Here is a 16,159-nt window from a genome sequence, read left to right as displayed (position 1 = left end):
CTACAGCGGTGCCCGTTGGAGCCTCTACAGCGGTGCCCGTTGGAGCCTCTACAGCGGTGCCCGTTGGAGCCTCTACAGCGGTGCCCGTTGGAGCCTCTACAGCGGTGCCCGTTGGAGCCTCTACAGCGGTGCCCGTTGGAGCCTCTACAGCGGTGCCCGGTGCCCGTTGGAGCCTCTACAGCGGTGCCCGGTGCCCGTTGGAGCCTCTACAGCGGTGCCCGTTGGAGCCTCTACAGCGGTGCCCGTTGGAGCCTCTACAGCGGTGCCCGGTGCCCGTTGGAGCCTCTACAGCGGTGCCCGGTGGAGCCTCTACAGCGGTGCCCGTTGGAGCCTCTACAGCGGTGCCCGTTGGAGCCTCTACAGCGGTGCCCGTTGGAGCCTCTACAGCGGTGCCCGTTGGAGCCTCTACAGCGGTGCCCGGTGCCCGTTGGAGCCTCTACAGCGATGCCCGTTGGGCACTGGCCTACTTGGAACGATGCAAGTTGGAAACGCATGCCCCATCAAGATATTATGTCTGTGTCCCTTTTATGCCCATACAATATATGGAGTTCTTTTGGGGCGGTTCTGGACAACCGGGGTTTCCGACCAATTCGATACCGGGCACTGCACCCCGTGGTGGGGTGGAACGTGTGTTGAATTTGAAGACGGTGGGGCGAACGGTTCTCGAATTACGTGGATTACAGACGTACACACAGAGACTTGGTGCATTTATAGTTATAAAATAAATGCAATTAATTGCCCAAACCATAAACTATCCTCTATAGGAGCGTAGGGATGTTTATCCTCTACCTTGTGGAGCGTTGAGGTCTGTGAGCTCTCCTGTCTCTCCACAGCTCCTCCTCCTCCTCATCTTCCTCTGGTCTCTCCGTCAGGGTGGAGGCGTCTCGTCTGGAGGGGGGGCGAGGGGACATCTCCTGGAGGAGTGTTTATCACGTAATTATATTGTGTTTGTTTCTATTGTGTTTCTTTATTTCTTTCTTTTTCCCTTTATTTATTCAGGGAAGCCCGTTGAGATTGAGAGAAAGCCCTCTTTTTCAAGGATGCCCTGATCAGATAAAAGCACAATACATATAATGGAAAAAACAATAAACATTTGAACCACAGTGCAACGTCACAGATGCAAATAAATGTTGTGTTACATGAAACGGGTGCAGTCACTATGCAGTGTGTCCTCAAGAAGCACCCTAAATGTCTCTATGGAGACCAATCGAACCAGTTTCAGAGAGTCCTGACGTTTGTTCCATTTGTGTGGACTAGCATAGTAAATGAAGGCAGTCTTTCCCTGTTCACTGTTACACGTGGAATGGCATTTCTGTGCCTGTGAACGTGTTGAATCATTGAATGTCCAGTGACTTTTGGATCTAAAATCGAGGATAGGTATAAAGGAAGCTTACCACACAAGGCCTTATAAATAAATAAAATACAATTATGTTTTCTACACGATTCTATTGCTGGTTGATGTTATATGACGATATCACCCCCAAAATTACTGGTATTCGATCTATTACTCGCCAAGGTTACAAGTTAATGAAATCTAGCAGCTACACAGCAGTCTACAATAACCGGAAATTACTTTCCATTTTCACCTGGATGAAGAAGATACTCATGATCACAGTCACACTACAAGTCGCTGAACTCAGCCAACTGTCAGCCTGGTATGCAAGCACAGCTCAACCATTTTTACTTTATTTTGCGCTGCTATAATCTGATCCTAGGTCAGCCTAAATCATCACACAAGTCACACAACATTCATGTGTTTCTCTCCTAATTAGCAGCGTCGAATACGGGTCTTCTCTTCACAGATCCACTCGGGTATGACAAACGCACTCACGACCCGAGGTAATGGAATCTGAACCAATTTGCCACGATAAAACATGGTCTGGGCCTGGGGTACTGCTAGCCTGCTACTGCTGGGCATTTCTGGTTGGGGTGGACTAGGGCTGTGACCATCTACTAGGGCTATGACCAAAACAATCTACACAGCAACGTATCATGTCGTATCGTTTACTAATAAGATCTCTTGTGGGTCTGAAGAGTTCAGTATATTAATTTGTTCAATACGCATGTCTCCATGAGAGTTGCTGTAACACGTTAATTTCACCTCCGGAATGATTAAAGTACCTACCTACCTACCTAATGAAGAACAGCTAAGATCTGTTTCACAAGTTTTCAAATGAACAAATAATTGTAGTGGAGTAAAAGTAAAAGTAGTAATATTTCCCTCTGAGATGTAGTGGAGTAGAAGTAAAAGTATTGGAATTTGGAAATACTCAAGTAAAGTACAAATACCTCAAAATGATACTTAAGTAGAGTACTTAAGTAAATGTACTTTAGTTATTAATTTATCCTACCTTGACCTCTGCTCTCTGGCCCAGTGTGAGACTGGCTCCCCCTGCAGGATCAATGTTGATCCTCTGCAATTCAACAAGTGTTTTGGTTTAAGATCTGAGGCCGATTCTGTATCTTAAAATACTTTGTCCCAGGAAGCAAATATTTGAGTTAAACTGTTTGCTTTAAAAGAATACACATTAAAAGAGTTCAAATTAAAATATCTAAAAATTAGCAGATCTAAAAGGTCGTAGCGCGGCATGATTTTGTAATACCGGTAGCCAAAATATAAAATAATGGTTAAGTGACAAATAATAAATGCAGCCTAGTCATACAACCCATAGAATCCCTATTCTGTGTGGGGGAAACATTCACCAAAAATAGCTGTTCTACAAGCTCACAATGTGACATGCGAGAAGGTTTGAGAACGGCTGGGTTAAACAATGCTGAAACAGATTCACAAACATGTATGTATTACCTGGGCCATGTGCCGTCTGTAGTCCATCCTGAGCTCATGTTGCAATCTCTGTTTCTTCTGGTCATACTCTACTCCCAGAGGGAGACTCACGTTGCTGCCGTTATCTGGACAACACACACAGTTCTTTAGACTGTTCACGCAACACGCTTTTGTGACAGGCCTAATTAGATGTTAGATAGATGTACGTATACTTAAGGAGCGCCTCATTCATTTTCAACCTTGCTCCTCCTCACTAATGTTCATTATACGAAGGCACCATTTCTGTCTACTCACTCCAGTGTCTCATCGTGGGCTGAGGACAGTTCAGAAACATGCCTACCAGTCAGCCAGTGACATCAATCGATGGGGATTCCAATTTCCAAGCAAAATTTCTTCTTCCTGGAAAGTTAGCATGCTGAAATAGAAGCTACAGTATAGAGCATCGAAGTATGACGTAATTTACACATCCTACCAGGGTCACATTACACTTTGAAATCTTGTTTGAAGTTACCAAACCTGCCTACCGATGGTGTCACTAATAGGCAGGTTCCTGAACTGTTCACAGCCCTTCTCTGAGACAGAGAGGGTGAGTAGACAGAAATGAACATTAGTGATTATTTTTTCTTATTAATATTATGTCCTTTTTAACTATACTATTACTATGCTGCCACAATGTCTATGGAGCCAACATTTAAAACTTTACAAATACATAAAACAAAGAATGCTAAAATGAATACAATTTGCCAAACACAATAGTGACAACTGACATCATTCATATAAATATTGGCATATTGACAACATTGACATATAGAGCATAGCAGTGGGCGTGGTTTTCTGGACCCACTGAAAAATCAACCATTCATTTTTCCCAGAGATTTACAAAAATATCAGTATCAATTATTTTAAGCCTAGAATCAAGCCATCCTGGTGAATCACTACATTTAAAAAATACCCTTTGTGTAGCGGTTTTCATTTTTCTGGTGTTATGGTCATGAATTACCAGGATCCTGGATGGCTTGATTCTAGGCTTAAAATAATTTATATCAATATTTTTGTAAATCTCTATGGGAAAAATGTTTGGCCGATTTTTCAGTAAGTCCAAGAAACCAAGCCCACTGCTATGCACTATTAAACCGTGTTTATTACCTTTTTGCTGTGCTGGAGGAGGAATGTTCTCTTTCATGGTGGGTTCATGACCTCTCTATCTCACACACAAAAACAAGTTTGTATAACTATACTTATACTGCACATTATACACAACTCACTTTAGTATGCATTACAAATATATATTGCCCTCCAAAACGCTGCTATTTTCATGCTATTAACATATGAGCCAAGTAGTCTTAGAATAAATAGAGTAGATATACTTTGCACCTTTTGTACCCGTTTTGTACCTCTGTTTTTGTATTTATTCTGTTTTTTAATGTAATGTGAGGGGGGGGGGGTGTCCCGTCTAAATAAAATAAAGTGAGAACATTAACATTTTAGGATGGTATTGAGATAGAGAAAAACAAACAAAAAAGGTATCAAACGGGGCATCTGTGGTCTAATGCAGTGGTTCCCATTTTTTTTTAGCTCAAGAATCAAAACAGAAATTAGCTGTTTGACCGGGACCCAAACTAGTGAAAATAGCTGATCCACAACGCTACGCTTCGCACCGCCTTGTGAGCTTGTAGATCGGCTATTTTCACTACTTCTCAAGCATTTATTTTATAATTTATGGAATTTCTTCCATTTTTGGATTTTCTGAAAAAGAAATCAGTGAATTCTTTTATTTTGTTTTTATTTATGGGGGGGGGGGACCCCACAAATGAGTCCCGACCCACTGTTTGGGAAACAGTGGTCTAATACATAAATATATAATATATAATATAATAAATAAAGTGGGAGTCAGTTATTTAAGGTGAGAACTGAGAAGGAGGTGAAGTCAGTACCCTCATCTCCATGTACGGAGGGTCTTGCTGTTGCATGCTGACTCTCTCCTGAGCCAACTTCATCTTCTGATCTCTGATGAAATGCTCTAGATCCTCGTCCATCTGGAACACAACACAAATCTTTTATAATTTATCCCACGATTTTGCAACCCATTTTTTCACCCAGTGTCAATTATCTAATGTAATCCTGGGCGCTACACTTCCTCTGCCAACCTGGAGGGGCAGCGGACTGACCTCATGCTTCCTTCTATGCATGAGGAGTCCAAGCTGCTTCTTTTCACCTGACGGGGGGAGTTTCCCCGGCCGGATGTAGCGCGTGGAAGGAACACGTTATACCGACCAGTTCCTTTCCCCTCCATCAGGCACCCCAGCTGGCCAGGGGGAGGTAGTTTAGAGACCAGGATTACTGCATGTTTTTTTTGAGGGTACCTACCCTAGAGCAGGGGGTCTCAACGTTTTTGGCGGGGACCCCCGGAAATGCTTTGGCCATGTCTCACGACCCCCGCCCCCCTCCCAATCACCAATACAAACTGACTGCAAAAATAACCTTAATATTAGAGAAAGTATATACTATGTGTACTATGTCAAATTTGGGGACCCCCCAAAATAATTTGGCGAGCCCCCGAGGGGTCGCGACACACAGGTTGAGAAACCCTGCCCTAGAGGACATGGGGAGAACATGCAAACTCCACACAGAAATGCTCTTTCGCCAACCCCGCCACGGGTATGGGCACTGATGATGCAGAGGAGAGAACACACCCCCAGCGCCCACAGTGTCCCCAGTGGGAATCGAACCCAGGACTTTCTAGCTGTGAGGCGACAGCCCTAACGACTGTGCCACCGTGCCCCAACACAAAACACTTCTGATCAACATGATCTTTTTAACACACTCGTGCCCTCCAGTTAGGGAGTCATCGCCGTGGCATTGTAACTTGTAGTGCTGCTGTGTGTGTACTCACCCAAGAATGATTTACTGTGATTTGGGGTCATCTATCGTCATACAGTTTCATATCCATGTGAAAGTTGTGGCAGAAGAGAAGAAAAAGATTGAAATTGAAAGTGGGTAAGTGTGTGTGTGTGTGTGTGTGTGTGTGTGTGTGTGTGTGTGTGTGTGTGTGTGTGTGTGTGTGTGTGTGTGTGTGTGTGTATACAATGTAGTCAATGTTAGGTTAGGTTAGGGATTTGTAGTGCACCCCTCCTTGTTACACTGGCCCGGGGCACAGTCCGATGAACAAGAGAAGAAAGAGAAAAACATAAGACAAGACAATAAGAAGACTAGACTAGGAAAACAAGAACTCGGTCACACTGTCAGTCAGTCACAACAGCACAAAAGTTACCACAGGGACAACTGGCTTGTGGCGGCCAAGCGTTCATAGCGACACAATTTTACATTAATCCTTCGCTTGATTGAAATTCTTCACTGTTGATCCTTCACTTGATTGAATTTATTCACTTTGACATTCAGAGCACTGGGCAGAAATCACATCGGATCAACACCCGTCGAGACTCGAGAGCCATCACAATGCTCTGTTTTAAGCACTTGGATTCCCCTGGTCTCCACACACACAAGTGACACAACCGTTGTCTCCTATAGCTCCTATATGCTTCTTTTGAAACATCTAACCCCCATCAATAAAGCGCAGCACGGCCGTTCCCGAACGTATGTACGTATGTCTGTATTCCATTTAGCGTGGGAGAGATGGGACGGGACCATACGTGTAAAGTCATCCAAATGACAGACACTTTACGTAGGGATTTAGAATTAACAAAATACATTCCCTTTAACTTTGCATGTATTTAAAAGTCCCTAGGGTGGGGGCAGTTTTGATCAGTAGCTAGTGGAAAAGTGGAGACATTTTACAAAACAACTTTCCAATGGATATGAAACTATACGGACAACTGCTCCCAAGTCACACAAATGCATTATTGTGTAAACACACAGAGATACACCTTTTATGCCACCACTGCGATGAGCCCGCTCAATAAGAGAGCATGGGATTGTTTATATTACATGAACTGTAGGCCTATGTAATATCACAGCCATTCTATGGCTAATGTATTTATGTTTTATTGTCATCTCACTCTGAGCACACAGAAACACATTCCAAATCATCTGTACGGTTAATAGCACACTATTACACTTCACAGGTGATCTGTCTTAGCCTAAGAGTCACTCTAAATAGACAAATACATCTACGAGAGTCTAAATCTTAGGCCGCTATAGATCTGTCTATCACTTATATTGAAAATAGAATCTTAGATTTCATTATTTAAGGAGTTGTGGTTGACGGTCACTTATAAACTCCCTGGTATTGTACTAAATTTAAGAGCAAGTCTAAAAATATCTGTTCGTTTTTTTTCCGGCCACCCTCACCCTCATGACTCATGAGATGTATTCACGAATTAAATGTATAAGCTCATTTCACTTGACATTAGCTCTGCTGTGAAGTTAGCATCATGTTAGCATCCATTCATTAACAGTGACAACTCTGTCAACTTACCGTTAGCCCGCTATATAGCTTCAAACAGCACATATACTACTGTTGCTCTGGACGCAATTAAATTAAACATGGAACACTACGATTGGTACATTTAGCTTAGTATATTTATATATTTTTTTTATTTGTTTTGCTTAAATTTAGCATGTTTAGCTAAGAACTGTTGCTGTCGCCCTGTTTGAACTGATGATGTTGTTTGGGTTGTGCTTCTTCTTCGTGCATTCAATATTCATTCAGGATGGTTGGCATCCAACGTTATGGCTCGAGTCACTACCGACACCTGCTGCTCCGGATGATATTTCAAGGCATTCGAAATTCTAATCTAGAGTCTAATCTAGACCATAGTTCACTGAGTTTCGCTCTAATTCGTCTAAAAGCGCAAAATGTTGCACAGATGTAGCCCGATCCGAGAGATCCCTAGTACAAGGTTTAAATGACTGCATGCACCATGGTACCACAACACCTCAAAGGCCCTTTAGACAAGGCTCCAAACTTTCTAAAACAAGCTGGTCATGGTTACTACTTGGCCTCTCTTCTCGAACCCACCTCACCCCTGCCCATTTTGACAGACTGGAATGGCCACAAGATTCGATACAGCACCAATATATATCACCCATGTAGCCTACCTGTCTAAATACGAAAAACGAAAGTCCACACCACACCCATAACACCAGAGGGAGCTCAACAAACCATGTGCAACAGATTCGACACAAAGAAAGGGACTTTCACACCGGACATGTTTGGTTGGTCCTTTACCCCTTTGGTTCGGTTGGTGTGAACGTGCATCCGAACTCTGGTGCGGATCAAAGAAACGAACCATGGTCCTCTAAAAAAGGCCGGACTCGGTTCGCTTCCAAACGAACCACGGTGCGGTTCGTTACTGGTGCGAATGCATTCGGACTTTATAGAGGAATAATAGGCTACAGGACGATAGCCAAAATAGCCGTCGGCAGTTGTGAGGCTGCATTAATAATTAGTTGTAAAAGCATGTATTTTTTACGGGGATCACTATTGATATGACAGCTGACAGTCTGATTTTAATAGTAGACGCATATGTCGAGGCGCATTGCGCAGCGCAAATGTAATGGCAGCGTGGTTCACATGCGCAAAAATAACAGATGTAGCCTACAAGTTGTACAGATGTACACGGAATGGTATGTACGGTATGGTAAATTTGGAGCGCATCTCTCTCTCTCTCAGCGCATGCAAGCAATTATATCTACAGGCCTTTAATATAGCCTATCTATGCGCTCTCTCTCTCTCTCTCTCTCTCTCTCGTAATGACAGCACAGGAAGACGCATGCAGCCTCTGTGCGTAATGTGACTATATCGTTAGATTGGAAGACAAATTAGACAATACAGTCTTGGCTGACAACACCAATTGAAAGTAGAGTTCCCAAGGATTATGGTGATTTTTAAAAATTAAAAATCGCATAAGAAATGAGCGAGATATGCCTAAGTAAAATGTCGGTGGTCTACCGCGGTGAAGTTGGTTTCAGGTTTTATATCCACCCAGTTGGATATTCGAAAATGTTAGGGACCGTCAATAAATTACAGATTGCAATTTAAAAGAAAATTCAATATCTCCTAGACAAAACTACCTGGACACACCAAAACACATCACAATGTTCATTGGCCATGCCTACATCATGCACACCCTTTATTTTGAATTTTCTTCCTATCAATGTATTTTTTATGAATTTCTGAAATCTAAGAAATCGAATAACTTTTTGGTCACATGACCTCTTCAACAAAATCATTGTTTAAATTATTTGTCAGTAATTCCTACATCATGCACACCCTTTATTTTGATTTTTTCTTCAAAATGTATTTTTTATGAATTTCTGAAATTAAGAAATCGAATAACTTTTTGCACATGACCTCTTCAACAAAATCATTGTTCATATTGTCTGTCAGTCATGCCTACATGATGCACACCCTTTATTTTGAATTTTTTCTTCAAAATTTATTTTTTATGAATTTCTGAAATCTAAGAAATGTAATAACTTTTTGGTCACATGACCTCTTCAACAAAATTATTGTTTAAATTATTTGTCAGTAATTCCTACATCATGCACACCCTTTATTTTGAATTTTTCTTCAAAATGTATTTTTTATGAATTTCTGAAATCTAAGAAATCGAATAACCTTTTGGTCACATGACCTATATGATTCTGAATCCATTCCAAGCATTAGTTTCGCATGAAAAACACTCCTTGGGCTAAATTCGGCCATAGCCTCATCACATTTGTGATGATGGCTATATATGGCGTATACAGTGGCGTTCGATATGAACTTGTAGAAACGGGATGTAGAAACCTCTACGAGTTGCTTAGCCATTAGCCAGATATTCTGTCTCATCTAGACGACTCGTGCCAAAGGTAATAGAAGCTATTCAGGGTATCTGGGTAGTAAAGCCAGACACCTTGGTTCGTATGTGTTGACATGTTCTTGATCTTGTATCTTGCTTAAGTGCTGTAGATTCTGAGGATTTGGGATCGTTGGAGATACCACGTGCGTTGCTTGGTATCTGAGGTTTAGAGGCTGGGATCTGCCTTATGATGCGTAGAAGTCTAGTGTCACGATGATATCACCACTGTGTATATCCATCTTTGGAGTTTCTACATTAATCTGATGTCAGCGCTGGATATCAACGTTGTCTCCATACTGTATATGGGACTATAGGTTATCCCCATATATGGAGCATTAAGTAAAAGCCTTCGCAACAGGGCCTCTATACACAGCTTTGTCTGTCTGTCTGTCTGTCTGTCTGTCTGTTCGGCACGGAATGTGCTCAGCTGATGATAAGAGCACCCCTCTTCACACAAGTGTGATTTTCATTACCTTCCTCCTCCATGTCACTTTTGTCCATTTTTGAGGGGTGCTAGCCCCTCCTATAAACAGCTATAGTGTTTAATGTTTTTGTTGTCTGAACACAAACATTAAATGCCATTGACAATGAATGAAGAATTCACGTCATATGTTTCTGAGCAAATCGGCATATGTATGTCGGTGGGAACCCAATAAGGGACCACCATTCTTGATGATGATGTACGATGATTAGAGCGCCCCAATAGCTTCACACAGGTGTGATTTTTAAATATGAATCTGTTTCAATCCAGAAAAGCCACAACTTTCGGTCTGCGTGGGAGCTATTTTGGTTGACTTTAGGCCCGTAGGAGTAAGTGCATGGGCTTCCCTCTCCCTCTCTCGAATGCACTAGGGTGGATTTGGTGGTGCGAAAGCCACAGAGTATATATTTCTGATCCAAGTATCTGAGGGGGTATGGAGTCATGGGAGGAACTCCATGTTTGGTCAGGATTGACATCACACTGATGACATCATACTGATGGCATCCTTTGATGATGCATGATTCGAGACTCAGCTTCAGTTTAAAAAGCCATGAGGAGTGAGAGGGGGTTTAATGTAAAACAGCAAGGACACGAAGATTTTCAAAGGTTGCTTTGTAACTTCAGACTCTTAAGTTCCCAGTTAACTAGATTTAAGAAGTTTTTTTTCCCAGTATATCCATGTAATAATTTGTTATTATTATTATACAATAATAACATATCCCCTCAAGAATAGAAATAAATAAACTGATAAATGATCTATTCTGTGCCATATTGGACGTCCTGGTTGGCTTGAATGTCTTTATTCAACTTAATGGGAGCGGGGCTGGCGGCAGTCATCCTACCCCTGCAGCCTCCCCCCAAGAAAAGGAAAGAGCTGGTGACGGTGATGGGTCTTTCCAACTACCAATGTAAGCTCCTGTCTCCGGTCCTGACCCGCTACGGCATGGACAAAGGTGGCAAGGCAAAGCTGCTGAGGGACATGAATCGAGGTGAGATGTTCGACTGTTCTCTGCTGGGAGACAGGGCCTTTCTCATTGAACCGGACCATGTGTCCACTGTGGGTTATGGCAAGGACCGCTCTGGGTCCCTCGTCTACCTCCATGACACCCTGGAGGAGATCAAGAAAGCCAACCGCAACACGGAGTGTCTCATCCCGGTCCACGTGGACGGAGACGGCCACTGTCTGGTCCACGCTGTGTCCCGGGCTCTGGTGGGCAGAGAGCTGTTCTGGCACGCCCTCAGAGAGAACCTCAAACTCAACTTCAAGCAGAACCTGGACCGCTACAAGGCTCTGTTCCAGGATTTCATCGACGTGGCCGAGTGGGAAGACATCATCAATGAGTGTGACCCAAATTTCACCCCCCCTGACGGAATTCCTCTTGGACTGAGAAACATTCACATCTTTGGCCTGGCCAACGTCCTCCACCGGCCCATAATCCTGCTGGACTCACTCAGCGGGATGAAGAATTCTGGGGATTATTCTGCCACATTCCTGCCGGGGCTTTTGGACGAGGACAGCTGCAAGGGGAAAGACGGGAAATTCAACAAGCCCATCAGCATTGCGTGGAGCAGCTCGGGTCGCAACCACTTCATCCCTCTGGTGGGTATCAAGAACACCGTCCTGCCCACACTGCCTTCTGACCTGCTGCCCAAAGCCTGGGGCGTCCCCCAGGAGCTGATCGGGAAGTACATCCAGCTCGAGCAGGACGGCAGCTGTGTAATCGGTGGAGACCGCAGCCTTCCGGACAATTACCTGATGCGCCTGGGCGACGCCATGAACGAGGTGTTCATGGATGAGCATGGCGGCATCCATCCTTCCCTGGTGGCCGAATATCACCACCAGAAGAAATATACTGGTATGATCGAGGTCAAACCGGAGGAGGTGATAGAGGAGGTACAGAGGATTGTTTCAGAGCACCGGCTCAACCGCTGCATTAAATGCCTGGCGTTACAGACATTCTCAGTCTCACCTGAGAAGCTTGCATCCGGTGGTACGTACTACAATATGGCCAAGTCACAATCTGGCTGTCTGAAACCAGGCATGCTATATGTAGTTACAAAGGAACTTGTATGTAAGTATAACCCGGAGAGAGATGTCCTGCTCTTGGACGACAGCACCCGGTTCTTACGCCAGTGCGTCAAGTGCCAATGTTGTACGTTCCTCCGGAAAGTCCATGCAAACGGCTCGGTGGCGTACTTCAACTTGGATCAAACCAACACACGCAAGCAAGGGGGCAAGTGCGGTTTCAAATACTACTGGGAGGGGAAGGAGTACGACAACCCGCCCGAGAAGTTCCCCATCACCCTGGAGTGGGCGGAGCGGTCTGTGATTGACCATGTGTACTGGTTCCAGCATGAGACGGATGTGTCGCTGAACAGCAACGTGTACAACGTGGCCACGGAGCTGGTCACCAAACACTTCCCGGGGGAATTTGGGAGCGAGACCCTGGTGCAGAGGGTGGTGAACAAAATACTCCTCATCACCACCAATACAAACCTGGACCCCATCGAAGATTCCTTTTTGGAAACATTAACATGGCTTAATAGTTTGACACCCGGATTTGATAGCCTCGTATAGCACTCTGATCAGTGCTCCTATATTTGAGAGGAAAACCCAGATGTTGAATCCAACGGCCTCTGTCCATCATGAAAAATATTCTGAAATGAGACCAGGGCCCGATTTCTTGTGTAGGCTACGCTCTCAGTGTAGGCCAAGAAAGTATAAATCCCTCAAGTTTCTCTCTTTTTTGTATAATTTTGTGTGTGAATTTCATTCACACGTTTTGTGAAGCATCTCAGATTCAAGTTGCTGCCACCCCTCCATATTTGGAGAAGGACAAGGAACATGGCCAACATGATGTCACAACATAACACCATCAACATGACCTCAGAGATCCAGGGAAAACGCACCATTATTTATCCTATTTTACTGAAGTTGCCAGTACCCCTTATCGCAGTGTTTCTCAATGTGGTCATGGCCTTGATGGTTAGAATGTCTACCCCGGGAGTAAGAGGTGATGGTTTAATCTCCAGCCAAGTCAAACAAGCCCCCAGAACTTTGAGGGAAGAACGGTTTCAACCAGTTGGCTCGATATTCGGGCTTGCCCACGGAGGTACACTACTGCACATTTGAGCAATCCATAGAGTTTAATGCATGGGGATTTCCGGTGGCATAATAACTCTACAACATACACATACAAAAAACTATAAAAATGGGACCTAATGCCTCCCTGCTTGGCTAGGTCCCTGTGACAGCGCCATGTCTAGGGGTGGACATGTAGGCCTACATCATGTAATATAATACTAGTACACTAGTGCAGTATATTAGTGTCATGTCCAGGATATGTAAAAAGGCAAAAGATAACAATTTAATAAGAAGACAAAAAGCTCTTATCATCATCATACATCAGCCAATCAAATCATCACATTCCATGCCCCCCCCCCCCACACACACACACTCACACACACAAAGCTGTGCATAGGAAGGGCTAGCGCCCCTCAAAAATAACACTAAGACAATGAATACATTTCAAAATTGTTGAAATTGTTAACATTGTTAACAGGTGTATAGACAGATGATATAGGTTCGTTGTTACCTACCTAGCATATAGTTTCAATGTAGGCCTACAGATTATTAGTTTCATTATAGCTAGGTTCTTGGTTTACTGAGGCACTACAATGTCCCTCTGCATTTGACGTATGCGTTTACCTTGATTATTGTAAGTCGCTCTGGTTAAGAGCATCTGCTAAATGCCAAAATCGCATTAACATTAAACCTGTGAAATCTTGCCTTTTAATAAAAGGCAAAAAGCCAAATGAGCAACATTGACTGTGATAGAGTGGAGCGGTCATTATCCAGAAATAACACACAGCTGAATTTGGCGATTGACCAATCAGAATCAAGCATTAAAAATCTGTGTAATAAATGGAGATATCTGTCAGTCCTTGACCCTTTCATGCGCATATATAGAGGGATCTAGATCTGTCTGTCCTTGGCCCTTTTTACATATACTGTATATGCTGACTGATTTGTTAAAAGGGTCCCTGGCTAATGAGACAAACGACAAGAGAGCACGCCAGTGCGTTCAGGGCGCATTTCCGAATGCACCCTAGAGATGTCCCGATACTGTAACGGCATCGGCCCTTATTTGCCATATCGGGTGATATCGGTATTGGCGAATATGCCAACCACCAATCCGACTCAGGTATGGCAGGTAAATAAAATGTTGGGGCATGTAGAGTTTGAGTTGCCCAAACTGCAATTGCACATGGAGTCTGCTATAAACACACCATGAGATATAGCTAGATATAGCTTCGGGGGGCGTTCGGAAATGCACACCGAGAATGTGGTCAGTTTGTTGAGTGTGGTGGGCGGTGACGTCACAGAGTGCGTTCAGTGTCCCTTATTAACGAACGACCACAGCTGTGACGCATTCACACGAATCACAACGACAGGCTTCAGGGTAGGGTCACTCAGTGCGGGCACTCGGCACATCCGGTGCGCAGCGCACTGGGTTTCGAACGACAACACACCGAGTGCACTGAATAAACGAACGACAAGAGAGCACACCAGTGCGCATTTCCGAACACACCCATAAACACAATACGAGACGTGATGGGAAGTTTACGGAATGCATTGGGCTATGTGCTCGCGCGACTACTTGAACCACGTGACCAGGCTGTTTTCTGCCCCCTCAATGTCGTAACTCTGTCTTATTTTATGGCTCTGGTGCACACCAGAAATGTAGGCCTACATACAGGGTGCGTTCGGAAATGCGCCCTGAATGCACTGGTGTGCTCTCTTGTCGTTCGTTTATACAGTGCACTCGGTCTCGGTGCGTTGTCGTTCGAAAATCCAGTGCGCTGTACACCGGGTGTGCCGAGTGCCCGCACTGAGCGACCCTACCCTGAAGCTGGGGTTGTCCAGTGTGAATGCGTCACAGCTGTGGTCGTTTGTAAATAAGGTATACTGAACGCACTCTGTGACATCACCGCCCACCACACTCAACAAACTCACCACATTCCCGGTGCGCATTTCCGAACGCACCCTAAATGCACTGGTGCGCTCTCTTGTTGTTCGTTTATACAGTGCACTCGGTGCGTTGTCGTTCGAAAATCCAGTGCTCTGCGCACCGGGTGTGCCGAGTGCCCGCACTGAGTGACCCTACCCTGAAGCTGGGGTTGTCCAGTGTGAATGCGTCACAGCTGTGGTCGTTCGTAAATAAGGTATACTGAACGCACTCTGTGACATCACCGCCCACCACACTCAACAAACTCACCACATTCCCGGTGCGCATTTCCGAACGCACCCACAATCTACACTGGATGATATGCTAATGGAGCGAGATGTTACACAATAACTTAATTGGCCCATGTCATTGTACATTAAAATAAACAATACATTCTGATTATAATGTAAACATTAAAATATATTATATATTTTATTTTATTGTATATTTTTTGTTTGGGGAGGGGGGGGCAAAAAGCACACAAAATTGTGACAAAATTAAATTAAAACATAAAACATTACACATGTAAACAATGAATCACTGCATGTGACCCATATGCACCCCTGTCGTACTCCAATTATTGTAAAATAATAATAATAATAATAATAATAATAATAATAATAATACTTAACAAACAAACTTAATATTTAATTATCTTTTAGTCACATAATAACCATTGCTGGATAATTGATCAGGTTCCCATCGGACCAGCTTCAAGTAGAAAAGTAATTATTAATCACATAATAAATGATCGATCAACGGTGATGAGACTTCCTGCTCAAACCAAACGTACGACACATTGAAACGAGTTGCATTCTGGGTAACTGAGGCTCAAATTGGCGAAAACATCGCTCGGTTTAAGTATAAAATTGGGCATTGGAAGTTGAATCAATTCAACGCTATTAGTGTGATTACAACTATTGACGAGCTTCTGCGAACTCGGCACGTTTTGAGACCGACGAACGTTTATAAATCGTCAAGTTAGAACGAACGGGGATACAAAACACTACAACTACCAGAAGCCACCGCGGCGACGTGGGATTTACGTTCCGCAACATAACAGCGTCGATAGAGAGAAAAA

The 16,159-nt window shown here is 43.8% G+C and overlaps 2 protein-coding genes across 8 annotated transcripts in view; one reads left to right on the top strand and one right to left on the bottom strand.

The window, feature by feature from the left end:
• Positions 1-7,362, bottom strand: part of LOC310870127 (centrosome and spindle pole-associated protein 1-like) — a 30,807-nt gene extending 23,445 nt beyond the window's left edge. For 3 of the 7 annotated variants that reach the window (XM_083781192.1, XM_083781191.1, XM_083781194.1), the window contains exons 1-6: positions 7,221-7,362; positions 4,720-4,821; positions 3,932-3,986; positions 2,807-2,910; positions 2,352-2,414; positions 790-914 (exon numbers count right to left, since the gene is read on the bottom strand). In XM_083781192.1, coding sequence (XP_083637318.1) covers positions 790-914; positions 2,352-2,414; positions 2,807-2,910; positions 3,932-3,986; positions 4,720-4,821; positions 7,221-7,253 — 482 coding nt within the window. In that variant the 5' untranslated portion in view covers positions 7,254-7,362. The other 4 variants (XM_083781193.1, XM_083781197.1, XM_083781195.1 and 1 more) reach the window with 4 other exon arrangements.
• Positions 7,363-10,880: 3,518 nt separating this feature from the next.
• On the top strand, positions 10,881-12,647 carry LOC310871290 (deubiquitinating protein VCPIP1-like; the record flags this gene model as incomplete). Its single annotated transcript, XM_083782775.1, has 1 exon — positions 10,881-12,647. The coding sequence occupies one exon, from the start codon at positions 10,881-10,883 to the stop codon at positions 12,645-12,647; it is 1,767 nt and encodes a 588-aa protein (XP_083638901.1).
• Positions 12,648-16,159: the final 3,512 nt, after the last annotated feature.

This window comes from Protomyctophum parallelum (assembly GCF_964188405.1).
Source record: "Protomyctophum parallelum genome assembly, chromosome: 14".
Lineage (NCBI taxonomy): Eukaryota > Metazoa > Chordata > Actinopteri > Myctophiformes > Myctophidae > Protomyctophum > Protomyctophum parallelum.
Note: the sequence above shows the minus strand (reverse complement) of the source record. Positions and strands in the feature narration are given on the sequence as shown.